We start from the raw sequence: 16978 nt of genomic DNA on the forward strand, positions 1-16978 counted from the left end.
AAATTTCATAGTTCATGGGAAAAACCAGAATTCGGGGAAAGTTTTTGGTTTAAAAAGCCAAAAACCCTTATTATTATTAGAACTCATCATAAATTGATCGATGAATAAGTCGTGACTAGAACAATATATTTGGTATGATGATGATGTTACTATTTTCTTAACTCACACTAGTTACACCCATTCACATGTAGAATATTTAATACTATAATGTTTTTCTCAATTAATATGTATGTGTAAAACTTGATCATAAATAAATGACCGATTGGCTAGAGGAGCATATTTGGTGTGAATGGATTCTTCTTTATATAGTAGAATTTTTTTAATTATTTTATTTTATTTTAATTATTTATTAATAGTATATTTTTTCAAAATAGTATAAAAAAAGTGTAATAGTATCTTTTATGAAAGTGAGGAAATATTATTTTTCGATCTATGTTCATCCATATACACAATACATATTTTTCCTTTCTTCAAAATGTGTTAAAAAAACCCATCATAGAGTAATAAAGATAAACTAAAGTGTGATCAAAAGGTTGGAAATTTAAATAATGTAATCAAGTTGAGTTAGTAGATAAACTAATTGTGCCAAATTGAAAAGCTATGAAGTAGTATTAGTAGTAAAATTAAAATGGAATTCCCAAACGGTTAAAGCATCTTATTACGACGAGAACAAAGTGAAGAAGATAACAAGCAGACAAAAAAAAAAGAAAAAAAAAGGTTGGCCAAATCGGATTTGTTATGACGTACAAGTCCAAACAACCCCCAGCTTCCTACGGTTGTACCACGGGGAGATGGATCTGCTGCGGCTCCAAGTTGATCCTCGAGCACGAGCGTACAACTTCCCCAGCCAGTGGTACCATGGGGATGTTGTCGCAATTGCATATCTCGATCATGAACCCATCCGGATCGTGGAAGAACAGCTGGTCCACGTACACCCCGCCTTCCTCTACTCTCTGCCGCACCAGATCAATCCCCATTTCCACCAGCTTTTTCTCCACCATCGCCATGTTCTCGCACTGTCATCAAATTTACAAGAAATTAACTATTTTTATTAGAATTTTCTAGAAATTGAGTAGCTACCTGAAAAGAAATATGATTATCTTTGGGATTAATCACAGTTTTCTTGGGCATTTTTTCTGGATCGTCTGATCGCAGTAGATGTATCCCAATCCCGTGACCAAACAGCCTGCAAAAAAAAAAATGATGATGATAGTAAATATTTTAATTTAAGATGAATTAATTATTACCATGCGCCATCAAAATCGAATGAACCGGGCCTTCTAACTGGCACAAAGCCAAGAACGTTCTGATAAAAATCAGCAGATTCTTCAACTGATTTGCAAACAAGCGAGATATGATTCAAAGAAGAGAGACGTAATGGATTTCCCTTGTTATCCTTCATCTTCAACAAAAATATTAAAGAATTTCTAATTCTTAATTAATTCAACCCAAAATCTTTATCAAATCAAATTGAAGATTTTGGGGAAATAATCGAGAAAGTTGGAAGAGTGAGATTGTGTATAGGAAGAGAGAAATAGATTGATAAGAACAAGATACAAATGGAGGAACGCAGAGCAATTTATAGAGTAGTTTTGAGCTCTGTTTGGAGTTTGGACAAGTGTAGGGTGTTTTCTCTTAACAAGATTCCAGCGTTTTCTCTTAACAAATTCCAGCGTTCGGAGGGATAAAATTTCTCTTAACAAGATTTCGGTGTCGCGATTGCAATCATCGGAGCGGAGGGATAAAAGGTAATCGCTCCGACGGATAAAAGGTAGTCGCAGAAATTTTGTCCGTCGATCAAACTAAGAACAATACAAAATTGAAATTGAATATTTCTGATTGATTTCCGAAGAGAATAACAATAGCCCTATTTATAATACTAATACTAAAGAAATAAATATCCTAATTATATGGAAAGATATGACAAATCACTAATTAACTAACTAACTAAATAATAATAATAATAATAATAATAATAATCGTATCACCAATTGTTAAGAGATGATTTCTTTTAACAAGATTCCGGCGTCGAGATTGCGATAGTCGGATGGATAAAAGGTAGTCGCGGGAACTTTGTCCTTCGATCAAACCAAGATCAATACAGAATTGAAATAAAAGCATAAAAATAAAATATCAAGATAATTGTATTTCTTATTGATTCCCAGAAGAGAATAACAATAACCCTATTTATAATACTAATAGTAACTTAATGAGCAAGAAATAAATATCCTAATTATATGAAAAGATATAGCAAATCACTAATTAACTAACTAAATAATAATAATAATAATAATAATAATAATAATAATAATCGTATCAGTTTCTTACATGTGACACGTAGATCCCACGTTGCTGACTGAGATTGTGAATTAATGGATAGTATTTTTGGTAACAACTTGGATTAAATCAAACTATTCCAAAAGTGTTAATAGTGTAAAGGGATCACAGCTAAGCACCTATCAAATTGTTGGGTTAGGTCCCAAATTTGTCGGCGTGTGGGTCAGAAAGATAAAATGGTTTCACCTGAGATAGCATTTTCAAGAAAAAAATAGAAACATTTTTTGGTTTAGGAAAGCTCTAGAACCACAAAAGTTAGTTCTTGCCTGATTTTAATTAGATTGATTTGGAGTTTGGAAATTAGTTTTATGCTTTGATTATAGTTTGTTTCATGTTACTTTCAATTTCCTTTTTTATTTCAACTAGAAAATTGCTCACATGAACATATAAATGAGTGAAGTATTTGAAGATTTGATATGTTATAAAAACGCCATATTTCATTTATTTTAAAAATGATTTATATATTGTGTGTGCGTGCACGACGAGCTCATGGTTTTTCGGAGGAGGAAAGGATATACATGTGCTGTGAGAGAGTGCGTGTAACAAAAAGTTTACGTTTAGTATTCTAAAAAAACTAGGAATTATATTTATAGTACTACTGTATAATTTTATTTTTTTGTCTCACTTGACCTATTTGCGAGGATATATCTTGATTTGAAAGGTAAAAGATTAACCATGTACTTGTAGTTAATGTACAGTTGTGCTCATGTCTCTTAGTATACAAAGTTTTGTTTGAAAATGTTTGTTGGGCTTACTAGGATGCTTATCTTGATTGTTGAATAAAATGAGTGAAATAACTCTTCCAAACACGAAACTAAATCTTAGTTTATCGTTTGACGTTTTTTTTGTTTTGATAATTCTTCATATTTGAATTATCCCAATTGCACGTTTAAATAATGTCTCAGGTTATAGATGCATGGATACAACATGACATAAATGGTTAAGAACATTATTTGATCAGTTGACTATATGACTTAGAGAGAAGGTATTAAAATAATAATCTTATTACGTAGTCCATACATTAATTATTCGTATAGTAAAAAAGTATAATACTTATATTAATAAAAACACCAACTGCATTTTGCACCTTAATTAAGCGGAATTATTTAATATTTATATTATTTATTTTATTATTATTAGTTAATCTCATAAGAAGCATATTTCTCTTATGCACATGAAAAACAATTAAAGCAGCTGTCTGTGACATAAAAACACAGAAGCAGCAAACACAAAATGATAGGAGTGAAATGATTCGGTAGCAACTTGTTTAACACTTTAATTAATCAAAATCATAATTAATTAACCTTAGGTGTCTATATTGCACTTTACTTAATTTGGTCGAGCTGGCTTCACATCGCACTGATGCAAGTAAAGAAAAATATTATTGAAAGACAAAATTTATACTATATTTATATCGAAAAAGAAAAATGAACTAACAAAAGGCCTAATAGATTTAAGTGAGCTCAAAAGCCTCATTACGTGTTCTCGTTCATCACTTCAAAAGCTTACTAGTTTAAATCATAACTTTAGATTAATTTCTAGTCAAAGTTGGTATATAGTTTTACCCTATATTTTGAAGTTTGATAATTAATGTTAAGAATTTGGGTGTTGTCCTTGTCACACACGCTATAGTGTAAAATTGATACGTGTATTACCACTCCTTTGTGGGTAAAGTAAAAAGTAGTAAAAGGTAAAAGAAAAAGGCGGTGCAGCACTATGCATTTAACTTAGTGAAATGAAAATTTGATTTGTCACTATGCATTTAAGATTTAACTTAATGAAGTACTATAATTAATCATCACCAGTTTTCCGGTAAACTTAGGTCTTAGCACGTGGAGTATTACCAAACAGAATGACGATCAAATAAGGTCTAATTGTCAAAACGATTTCTCTTCAAATACAATAAAATTGAGTGTTTAAATCACCACGGCTATAACAATAGTAAACGGGAACCATTATCCTCCTTAAAAATGTGCCTTGCCACCATTAATAATTTTCTTTTCCTTGTCAATCATATAATTCCTCGTCTTCTTTACTGCTCCCTCCGTCCGCAAAATGTTATCCATGTTTGACTTATCATGAGTTCCCTCCGTCCTCAAAATGTTATCCATGTTTGACTTATCATGAGTTTTAAGAAATGTGAAGAAAAATGAGTGAAAAAAGTTAATGGAATGTAGACCTCATATTTGTATATTAATTTTGTAATAGAACGAGAGTGTAATGAGTTATTAGTAGAAAGTGAGGTCCATTTAACAAAAAAGGGAAAAAAAAAAGTGAACAATATTTCACGGATGGACCGAAATGGCAAAACTGGACAATATTTCATGAACGGTGTATAAAATATTTACATATATTAATCAATCATATGATTTTTGAATTTTTTTTGCATAAATTAATGTAAATTGAATGAAAGTCAATGGGAATACTCAACAGAATACTACAATTGTAGAGATAGTTGAATCAATTGAAGTAAACAAATGAAGGAAGAATGAGTTTTTTTTTTTTATACAAATAATTAGTTATTTTTTAAAACAACGTTATTTTTTTTTAAAACAACGTTATTTGATGTTAAAAAGTTGTCCATCTCTTTCTTTTCATCCTAATATTGTACTTAGGCATTTCATCTAAACTTTATTTTGGCATCGCGATTCAATAATAACTCCAACGAATAAATGTCTGGAGCTCTATAATTTGATCATGATGGGATACACTAAGTTATATCAAAAGGACAGTACATTCACCTTGATTAAATTTAAATTATAAATTACTAAGTTCTAAAATTTGATTAAAAACATTATTATTAATCGAAATTTAACCCCCATTGCTTTCAAGACGTGGTTTCTTTTGAGTCCGTAAACGTCAAATTGATCAAATGATTGAAGCCCCGAGCGGCGACGCTAGTAGAAATTTATTGATAGCAAATGATTTCAATAATTAAATTGATTCTCATTTTGACCTTTTAAAATAATTTTTGTGCATGAACATTATATCTTAGTCGAATTAAATTATGTTGATGTCCTTTTCATGTTTCACCTTCTCCAGAGGCAACATACATTATGAAGTGGCAACAATATTAAAAAACATTAAGAAATCGCTTAAGTAACCTGCTCATTACTCATTAGTAATATAATATCACTAATTTTCAAGCGAAATTCATCATTACTTTGACAAATCGTATCTTTTGGTAGGAACTAATTAAATCATGCATATACAAATAATTTCGAGTTGATTGCGGTTGTCTATAACCGTCAGTTATTTATTTTTCCTAATCCAGTTGCGTATTGGTTGCAACTATATGAAAATTATTCGTTACAAAATAGGAGTATTGTTCAGAAAAACGTGTGTATTATTTGGGCCGTTGATCCACTAGACAGAGACACGTATATACGTAGCATTGTGATCATTTGAGATTTTTTATGCTAATTGAGAAATGAGATGCAATATCAGTCACTCATTTTTATTAAATGAGTGGTTCAAATTTTTCCACATACAAAATATCTTTAGATTAATTAATTATAAAATGGCAGAATAGTAATATCATGGTAAATTTTATTCAATAAATATTTTTTTTAATTTTTAATTTTATTTTTTTATTAATTTTTTTTAAAATTTTTTAAATTTTTATTTTAAATTTTATTTTAAATTTTTTTTAATTTTTTTTTTAAATTTTTAAATTTTAATTTTTCAACTACATATACAATCCATGTCAACTACACACATATAATGTCAATTATGTGTACAATCCATGTCAACTACACACATATAATGTCAACTATGTGTACAATCCATGTCAACTACGTATACAATTCATGTTAACTACATAATATAATGTCAACTACATGTACAATTCATGTCAAATAGTATTTATTGAATAAAGTTGTTGACATTTGATGTGTAGTTGACTTGAATTGTATACGTAGTTGAAATTTTTTTTTAAAAAAATTAAAAAAAAATTAAAAAAAAATTAAATTTTTTTAATAAAATTACAATTATGCCCCTCTGTTGACATAAACTACATGCTGTTGACATTTCACAAATATTCTGGATGAGTGGTTGAGATTGCATCTCAATTCTCAATTAGGTTGATAAATCCCAACCTAACAAGACCCTACATATGTATGTGTACTTATAAAAATATTTTACATACTCGAATATTTTACATTAATGTGATTTTTAAGAATGAGTGACTAGAATAAGAGCATAAGGAGGCTCGCAACTATATGACGTTCACCTACCGCCGTTACGAGGGAGAGAGCCGCATCCGCAATCCTTCGACTGATGATATGTCGTGCACGCTTCCATCACTCGACCAGACACATATCCTTATATTTTGAGGCAAAAATTATGGGTAGATAGACCATCAAAGATAATACTGACTTATATAATAAGTTAACTAACACTTAAAATAATCATATAAGTGTATATCTAACCATTATCAACTTATTGAAACTATGATAGGTTAAACTAACGCAATTTTGAATTCCAAAGTCCATATAAAATTCAATGTGGGTTACATTTAAATATTGGGCCAAACAATTGAATTTTAATATTTGGCCCAGTAACTCATATTCTGATCTTCTCATAGCGTAAATGAAAGAAACACCTTAATCCCCTCCGATATGCTCTTCCAAATCCTCCATAAACCCTTGACGAAACGATTCACTCCATCACCACCAACCCTCTCCAAATTCAGCAGCACCAGTACCACTTCGAGATCGACGATGAGGACTGCCCGCGCTTCTCTACGTCGCCGTCTCGCATTTGGAGTACGGCACCACTCTTGAGACTGGATGGAATCGTTCGAACCCTCATTGCTCTCAATTGCAATAGGTAACCCTTTATTTGGTGTTTTTCTAGATTCGTTTTGTGGTATACATGAATTACTATTTGCTTGCTTCTGTGGACTTGTGCAACCAGATCCGATGCTAAGATGACTGGATTGATGGGAAATGCTAGCATTTTCAAGTGTTGAATTGGTTTCTAACTTATTTTCATCCAATCTAATGATCCTTATACAAGGAATAGATTAGTTTTGCATATGATAGATTAAAACCACTTCGAATCATGTGAATTGTTGAATTAGGAAATGACATACAGCGTGTGTGGGTAGGTAGAGTAGATGATCTTGTTGTTTAGGACTTAATCATCACTGGCACAAGGTTGAGATTATTTTTTTTTATTAATAGATGAAGAATCTAACTGTATTTTGTTTAGACTGAATCAGAATTTGTTACAATTTGAATCTTTTTTCTGCTTACTGGCCCAGTTAATAGTATTCCCAAACCACAAGTATGTATTTTTGACAATGTTTATGATCTTAGGAAAATAGTCAAAAGACCTATTTTTTTGAGTTAGGCCCTTTTCAGTAATGGTGTCTGGGGATAGACAACTTTTCAACTAGTATAGAATCTCTAGATATGCTTCTCTTGCTGTAGAATTTAATATTTCATGGTTATGCTTCTCCATTTGCTTTCAGAAATTTAGAAATATTCTTACTCTTTAAATTTGTGAACCTATAATAATCAAGTAGTCCTAATCTTCACATCTTCAGATATGAGTGGGAGAACTGATGCATTGTGAATTGTGATTCCAACGCTCACCCGACCATATTATAATATAAATTGCTCCCATGTTGATATATTTCTTTCACATGACTCGCCCCATTCGAAATTTTAGCTTATATTGCAATTTGCATCATACTCTATGTTATAGAACAAGATTCTCTTGACATCAAGGTTACCCAGACGGCCAGACCTAGGCCATGTTTGAATATTTAGGGAGTTTTGGATTGAACGTATTGGAAAAATGTTGTGTGATTGGTTTTCTTGTAACTGTGCACAGACAAGACTACAATATCTTGTGCCTTGGGGCGATAGAGGGTTGTTTTGGAGGGAAATGTTCTTAGGAATATGATGTATGTATCATTTTTTTTGCTAAGATTGGAGGATAAAAAAACTAAATGAAATTGTGCAAACATTGTGCTAAATGTTTCTAAAGCCTGATTTGTTTATCAGATTTGTCCTCTGTCAAATAAAATATGGTCTCCACAATTTTAGAAATCTAATTCCTGTAATCTTTCAATGATATGCTACATATCGAGCCTAAGATAGCATTTGAACAATTCCATATCAGTGTCGTATCATTTGGTTCTCCAAAATGATGAGAAACATAGCCTACTCATGGCTCCATTTGGGAGTGAGAAAATGAGTGGTTTGATACAGAACAAAATATAATCCGCAAAAACTGAAAAATCAAAATTTTATTTTTTGAAAACTGAACCGAGCAAGACTTGTATCAGATACAAACTGAACAGTGGCGGAGCCAGGATTTTAATCATGGGGGGCCCAATTTACTACTTAAATTTTGTTAATTTGTCTCGGTGTCAAGTTGTTTCAGTATCTACAATATAAAATTAACTCGAATATAAGTAATAGAGAGATGTACGCAAGAGATGGATAATGAGATAATTAGAGGATGGTAATAAAAATAGAGATACAGTGACTATGTCAACATCGATATAATTAAAGAATATAGTATTTTTTTTTATAATAAAGTGCATAGTATTAAAATTAATTTTGCTAATATTATATACTTATTCATGTAATGAAAGAGTTATTTTCTATTCATAAATACCATAACACTAATATTAAAACAATATTATATTATGGCATATTTACATATTTATGTTCTTAAATTATGAAAATAATTCTTAACAGTTACAAAAAAAAAAAATTTATACAAGATTACTAGCTAAGATTACAATTAGAGAAAATAAACAAAATTATTAACATTAGAAAATCTAATAGAACATAAACATATTCAAGAGAAAATCTAAAGATATATAGAAAAACATTAACACAATATCCAATAGAAATCTAAGGAGATAATGATAAAAAAAAAATACACGCTGCAAGATCAAGATTCGAACCTGAGATCAATTAGTTGCAAGTGTACCATCGTAACCAATTACTACAATACGAACTTAGCTAATTGTTTCGTACATATATAATATATAGGTAAAGTTCGAAAGGGTGAGGGGCCCAAGGGCCCCCCTGGCCCCACCCTAGCTCCGCCCCTGAAACTGAACCATACTAAAATTTATGTTAGGTTTTGGCAGTATTTTCTGAAGGTGGGAGAAGGCAAAGATAACTACCAGTCTAATAGGCAACCTAAAAGAAATAAACTCCACAGAACAGTGGATAGACTGTTTATAAGCAACCTAAAATATTTGATGAGATGCAGCCAGTTCTATTTTTTCACTAATTTTTACTATGAAAAAACTGAATCAACAGAATTCTAATTTAGTTTTCTCATTAGATGCTGAATCAAAACTGCTTCCCTAGTGGAGTACTATAATGGAACCAAACCGATATTTTGGTTTTGGCTAGGTTTCGCTCCACCCCGTTCCTTTCCATTGTGATTATAAGCCGAAAAGATAAAAGTTTGAGGTTGTGGAAGCTTGCTCTACTACTCAATATTTTGGAACAAGTCTTGTGGTACAAGGATGGACAGAAGTATAATATATGCTGGGCCATAGCAAAATAAAGCAAAACAAATTTCTCCAAAACTTTGTGGGGATTTGCTTTTGGGCCAATTCGTTTTAAAGTTAGCAGGTTCTAACCTCTTTTTTAAATTGAAATAAACTACTATAAAATTGATTGTTTTAGTTACAGATTTAGCACAAATGTTCCCTTTTTATTTTAAATCATTCTGACAACTTAATCTTAAAATGACATTTAACATCTGAATACTTCTAAATATGTCTTGTGAGATAAGCTCATAAGCTCTTCTAAATGAGCTTGTGCCTAACACCCTTTTAAGTCCCTCATGCTTTCACCAATTTGGTTAATTTGTCACTTTGGTAGTTAAGTCTGCAATAACATGCAAGATATAGAATCGATTTTAAGAATTTACAAGGTTTTTTTGATGATACATTAGGGGATGGGCACTCAATGTTAGTATTCACCATCATAATTGAGATACACACACATATCACTTGTATATGTGCAAATGGACAATAGGCACTGGTCCTTTTGTAAAATTTCTAGTATAACATATTGACGCATGATTCTAGTGTAGGTAAATTTTAGATGACAGGAAGTTCCAGTCTTCCATAATTATCCATGTCTCCTATGTCATTGTCCCCGTCATTGATATAGAGCTGATAAATTGTCTGAAATGCACTGGATTGGCAAATTCATGTTCAAATCAACAATTTATCTAGAATCTGCCTCGAGGTTGTAGGTTTTTTTGGGCAACTAAAGCTTTATCTTAACTACAATCCTTTTCATAAATTTTACTAGTACTGAAGTTGAATGACTATTGACTAAAAATCCATATGGGGAGGTTTCCAAAGAGACATCAGATGTGAAGGAAATTCATTGTGCAGCTGTCAGTCAAGTTCTTGGAGGTGCTATATTTCTTATCCAATCAGTGTACTCCAATGAACATGCGTTCCTTGAAAGATCGCTCTTTGACAATTTAAATGCTTATGAATGACATGACCCCTGTACTTGATTTACCCTGATAATCCCCCTCCTCCTCTCACAATCACCTACTTTTCATCTACAATCTTTTCTGTACTTTTCACAATTGCTTTGAAGATTGAAGCTAGCTGATTGTATAGTGTTACATCAATTGGTATCAATGTAATAGTGATACTGAATAATTGTTGGCAATAAAATCAGTTCTGGAAGAAAAAGTAGGATTTGATTGACTGTGAAAGGTTAGTTTATTGGTGAAAAGAATTTGGAAGATGGTATTTTCTGTCTCTTACACTGCAAAATGCTCCCATCTCTATCTTTCTCTGGCTTTCATATGATTTAGTCCTTCAGAGTCATTTTTTATGGTCCAAATTTAGTGAGCATGATGGGATATGTCTCATACTATTTCTGGTTTCATGACTTGTCATTAGCACCATTTATTTGATTTTACGTCAAGGGGTGCTTTACTAGATTGACAATACATAGGAGATTGAGTATATGAAGGATACACGATTAAACAAGCTTAAAATGTTCGATCCATAAAATTAAGTGGTGGATTAGCTTAAATAAATCTTAAGTGATAAATTCCCGAGTGATCGTTTATTTTCCACTTATGATCTTACTAATGCGTGATTGTAATTAATATTTGGATGAAGGAGTGGCGAGCCAGCTGCGCAGAGTGTCTACTCAAACTTCACACTTTTGCTGTGCAAAGATCCCACAGCCGAACCAGAGACCATAAACATGGTATGATGTTCGGGGAAGAGAAGTTTAAAACATTTGAAGCAGGGGAAGATGATGATGCTTCAGTTGACATAGATGATCAGTTGTATTTTCCTCTGGGAGAGAGAGTCATCAACATCTCAAAAGAACATACGAGATCTCATACACGTTGAGATCACCATTAGCGCTGTGTGTGTGATCCTAACTGCTGAGATTTGGGTCTGAAATGTGGTGCCAATCTCAACAATAGCCAGTGCTCATGTAGGCAGCACAAGGTTAAGGAGTTTGTTCATGGACCCCTTGGAAATTTACGAAAACAGATCCAGCAAACATGATTCGTTTGCTCTGTAAATGGAACAGGGGAGTAGTTGAAAATCCAAAAATGAATTTGAAAAAAAAAACTCCTATACAAAGGAGGAAGTTAGAAATGATATCAAGATATCAAGAGGGCTTGAACTCAGCACCTCAAACATTAATGTCTAAGCTCTTTACTACTAGGACAAACGCTCTGGACTTGAATTTACATTAAGTTTCATGTTCATAAGATGCTTTGATTTATAAAATTCAAAATAAAATTTGAGAGGTCGTGATAGTATGATACATATTAATCATAATTGAATTATCAAAAAAAAAAAATTGATCGTGCATAAGTTATAAGCTTTTAATTATTATTCTATGAACGGACTATTATAATGGAATTGAAAAACTTCATCAAATTGTTAACCTATTATGGATTTTATATTATGGTTTGAGTTTTATAAGGATCATTTTCAACAATTTAATTTTAGCTATGAGAATAGTTAATTTTTCTTGGAACTCATGGTGACTCATAACTCACTTATATATAACTAGCAAATAACACAAAATACAGAAATTTTTCCCGCCTAAAGGTAAAAAAAACAATTGGCAAATAGAAACAATGAAATTCATATCTAACCTACTTTTTAGGTCTTCCCCACTAGAAATAACATTTAGCCCATTTGAAAGGGGCTGGATTTGATTCAGAGAAATCTACACCACATGGCTTTCTTATCCTAATTCTGCAACTTTTCTTCAAATACTTTGATAGCTCCAATTACCAATTTTTCTCAGCTTAGTGAATGACTTATAGTATTATACAGATAGGCACCACGTTACTTTTAATTCCTACCATTTTAATGTACTTAGCATTCAAGACACTCAAAAAAATCTCACTTTCTTTCTGCTAATTTAGCTGATCGTGACACCACACTTTATCATGTTTTTTTTATAAAGTACTTGCACTAAAATATCTATCACATATTTTATATATATGTGTTGTGACTATGTCTTATGTGTATTTTGTATAGTTATTAATTGCATCATAATTTATTCTCGATCGTGTATATGGCAGTTAGAGATTTGTAACAACTTTTTTTTTTAGAGAAAGATTTGTGACAGCTTTGACAAAATTGCAACATCGGAAAATTGACCTTTGTATGATTTGATGATGATGTTTGCCTTATCTGTGTTACAAAGAAATAGATTTCTCCATCGGTTTGGAAAACTTGTACTACATGTATTACTCCTTTCGTCTCCGATTAATTGTCACTCTTTAACCGAGCACGGGTTTTAAGAAATATAAAGAAAAGTTGGTTGAAAAAGTTAGTGGAATGTGAGATCCACTTTTTTATACTCCATCCGATTCCACAAAAGATATTACACTTTCCTTTTCAGTTTGTCCCACAAAAGATGTCTCATTTCCTCTTTTGGAAAAAGTTTCTTCTCACATCAATTATAAAATTATATTTTCTCTCACCACTTAACATACAAAATAACATCTCCTAAAATCTCATGCCATTTCCCAAGTGTGACATCTTCTCTGGGACGGATGGAGTATTAGTTTTATAATAAAATGTGAGTGAAGTGAGTTTGTAGAATGTGGAACCTACTTACCATTTATAGTACTCCTAATAATGAAGTGTGACAATTATTGAGAAACAAACCGAAATGGAAAAGAGTGACAATTAATCAGGGACGGAGGCCGGAGTAATTTTAAAGCCACTTACTATTATTGAGACTGGATATCGGTTGTTAGATGTGAATTTTAGACAACCTTGACCGAGACACATGACAACGCTACATTATTAACTGGAGAGGTTGTGGGAAATTTATAAAATTTGATGTCGCGTTGTATATTATTATGCAAAAGTATAATTAATTGTTATGTTGAAATATTATTTATTGTTGCGCTTAATAGAGTATATTTTAAATTGTTGATGATCATATTCGAAGACTACTGAAATTTTATTATACCCAATTATCCTACTAATTATATATCTCAAGGCTTTTTTATTAAATATAACTCTCTCGATTTCGATTAATTTTTACACACCATATTTTACACTAAATATAACACCATATTTCACACTAATTGTAATCTTATAAGGTTCTATGAGATTCAAACGAAATTCATTCAAACAAAATTTTATTTGAATATTCACATGAACAAATGTGCACAAAAAAAATAGTTAGATTATCATTATTCAACATTAACAAAATCTTATATGAATATTAACATATATTTTGGTCTCTATATATCTTCTTTTTTTATTTTATTCTTAATTTATTACTATATTAGAACCTAATCAAAGTCACTTTAAAATATGATAGAGTAAGATTATCATTATAGTGATGATAATTGTAATTAGTACTACAACTATATTGGGGCGAGTTAAGAGATTTGCTATTGGTCAAGAAATAATTTAGAAATCATTGGCTAGTTTGTAAGGAACTATTTCAACCGGAATCCAAAGCTGGCTTATTAGAGTACTATTAATTTAATAAGTCATAGCTAGCTAGCTGCCTCCTTAGATAATTGTTTCTAGCTTTGGAGAATATGTAAGCAATAAGTGAAGAAACTATTGAATTATGTAGAATAATCTTGCACACAATTATTAGTAGTAGTCGTCTCCTAAAAATCAGAATGATAGATATTTGTCATGAGAGACGTTTTTGTTCAACTTTATAGTACAGTATGATTTAATTTCATCTTCTTGGTTGGGAACGATCTAGCTAGTGTTCTAATTAGAGTTTAATCAATTAGTACTATGCTTTAATTTTTTGAATAATGCATCATTTCAAAAGCTATTGATAAAAATGAATTTATGTCATTTACAACTTCCACTGTTAACCTTAGATAATACCATCGCTAGCTACAACGAAAATAGACGATAAAATCATAAAAGTATGAATTCTTAAGATTTTGAGATACGTAAAATATTCATATTTTAGAATCTAAAGAGAGTTTCGAACGTAATTTAATATTTTAATATATATGGTGATGTTTTAATGAAAATCTATATTGGCGGAGCATCTGTTTTGTGGATAAATACTGTAATACCGGTTCGACTACCATTAGGAGTGAATATTAAGTTCAATTTAATTTAATAATGCAATTAATTTCATTGTGAATGTAGTGGCTTTAGTTCTTAAGTTCATAGTAGTAATTTGCATGTGCACTACATGGCCATTCATTCAGCTACTTCATAGTTGAGATTAATTTTGACATAATTGAATGAGAGGAGATAACATAATGACAATAAAAAAAAATAGGTAGCTCAAATAATAATATTATCAATATCAAATGTGTACAAATCAGAAACACAATTTCATATAGACAAGACAAGACGTTAATTATACTATATCTCAAGCCTAACTAAAAACACCCAATGGAATCAATCTACATAACATATATAGTAGTAGTAGTAGTAGTAGTATATTATATCCCACCTTCACAAATCAAAGCAAATTGGGCCTTTTTTTCCTTACCAATCACCAAATTCCCACACCAATTATATTGTTGAAATATTTATAGTGTAAAATCACAAAATCACAATAAAAATCAATAAAAAGATCCATACGAATTTGGAATGAATCTGCATGCATACTGTTTGATGAATCAATTCCTGTTGAGAAGCTCCTCAATCATCTGCAACGCCATCCTCTCCTCCTCATTAATCCCATCCGCCGCCTTCCCCCCCTCCTCCGCCGCCGGATCTTGCAAATCGGCGGTGCTCTTCTTCCCGAGCTCCACCGTCATGACCCAGCTCGAGTTCGACCCGGCCCGCTTCTGCCAAACCCCAATGTGGGAATTCTCCGTGTCGAGCCTCAGGCACGTCAGCGACGGCGACGGCGATTTGCAGCATTTCCGAAGCTTCGCGCTCAGGATCGACGACAGGGAAGCCGAGCGCGAGCTGCTCGGAAAATTAGACGGCGCGGCCGCGGAAATCTCGTTTCCCGCCGCGCCGTCTTGATGAGCGGCCGGAACGGGAAAATTGGTCTTCGCGTTGCGGCCGCTCATCAGAATCGCCGCCTCGTCGTAAGCCCTCGCCGCCTCCTCCGCCGTCTCGAACGTCCCCAGCCACACCCTCCGCTTCCTGAGATCATAAATGTTAGTATTAAAAGAGTGAGAAAAACTAGGGTTTAAAAAAAAAAAAAATTATTTACACATAGTTGAGTGTGTGAGTGTGTGTGTGTGTGTCAGAAGAGATGTAAGATTTTTACAGAAGCGGGTGGCGAATCTCTGACACCCAAGAGCCCCAATGGCGTTGTCTGACACCACGAAACTTCTTCGTTTGTACCATGATTTGTTGTCTGTCGGCTTCCCTATTCTTGATGATGATTTAATAACAATTGGAAATGCAGCACAGCCAATTGGAGTATGGTATATATATAGAGATGAATAACATCAATAAAATCGTTACATTAAGGAAATAGGGGCCTCTTCGTATTTCTGGTGCAGAGTAGTGGTCCAATTTTGTGGGCCATGGCTCCTTATAGGGCGGGCCTCTCCTTTAATATTAGTCCCCCCATCGATAAAATATGTTCAAGTTTAATTCGCCTCGAGTTTTAAGAAATATTAACAAAAGTGAGTTGAAAAGGTTAGTGGAACGAGAGTTTTACATTTATATATTAGTTTTGTAATAGAATGTGATTGTAAAAAATTAGTAGAAAGTGGGGTTTATTTACCAAAAATAGAAAAAAAACAAAGTGGATAACTTTTCACGGACGGACAAAAATGGAAAAACTAGACAATATTTCATGGATGGAGGGAGTACTATCTAGTCCATGAAAAATAGTCTTGATAGTGAACAATGTCATTTTAATATGTACAAAATTGATAAAACAAGAAATATATAGATAATATCGTTGAAATATTATTAGTGAAAAATAAGACATAACATCTCCTTAAGGAGAAAAATTTATCATGAATAAAAAGGGGCAAATTTTATTGGACGGATCAAAAATGGAAAAACATGACTATTTCATGGACGGATGTAATATTGTTTTTGGTAAATTTATTGAATAATTTTCCTTAGTAGTAGACTAGTACTCCCTCCGTCCCAAGAAAGATGACCCCTTCCTTGGACGGCACGAGATTTTATGCAATCTTATTTTGTGTGTTAAGTGGAGAG

The 16978-nt window shown here is 32.3% G+C and overlaps 2 protein-coding genes and 1 long non-coding RNA gene across 3 annotated transcripts; 1 reads left to right on the plus strand and 2 right to left on the minus strand.

The window, feature by feature from the left end:
• Nucleotides 1-611: 611 nt before the first annotated feature.
• Nucleotides 612-1837, minus strand: LOC125212407 (glyoxylase I 4-like). The gene is made up of 3 exons (XM_048112573.2): nt 1248-1837; nt 1081-1186; nt 612-1016 (listed from the first exon to the last, which is right to left on the minus strand). The coding sequence occupies exons 1-3, from the start codon at nt 1400-1402 to the stop codon at nt 771-773; spliced, it is 507 nt and encodes a 168-aa protein (XP_047968530.1). The 5' UTR covers nt 1403-1837; the 3' UTR covers nt 612-770.
• A 5068-nt stretch (nt 1838-6905) lies between these two features.
• Nucleotides 6906-12125, plus strand: LOC148930665 (uncharacterized). Its single transcript, XR_016136481.1, has 2 exons — nt 6906-7167; nt 11477-12125. It is a non-coding gene; the product is annotated as an uncharacterized LOC148930665 (long non-coding RNA).
• A 2992-nt stretch (nt 12126-15117) lies between these two features.
• SHN1 (Integrase-type DNA-binding superfamily protein) lies at nt 15118-16226 on the minus strand. The gene is made up of 2 exons (XM_048117668.2): nt 16068-16226; nt 15118-15940 (listed from the first exon to the last, which is right to left on the minus strand). The coding sequence occupies exons 1-2, from the start codon at nt 16145-16147 to the stop codon at nt 15463-15465; spliced, it is 558 nt and encodes a 185-aa protein (XP_047973625.1). The 5' UTR covers nt 16148-16226; the 3' UTR covers nt 15118-15462.
• Between the last annotated feature and the right edge of the window lie 752 nt (nt 16227-16978).

Source organism: Salvia hispanica, chromosome 3 (assembly GCF_029641045.1).
Source record: "Salvia hispanica isolate PSC_SH4W2 chromosome 3, Shi_PSC_v1, whole genome shotgun sequence".
In the NCBI taxonomy this organism is placed as follows: domain Eukaryota; kingdom Viridiplantae; phylum Streptophyta; class Magnoliopsida; order Lamiales; family Lamiaceae; genus Salvia; species Salvia hispanica.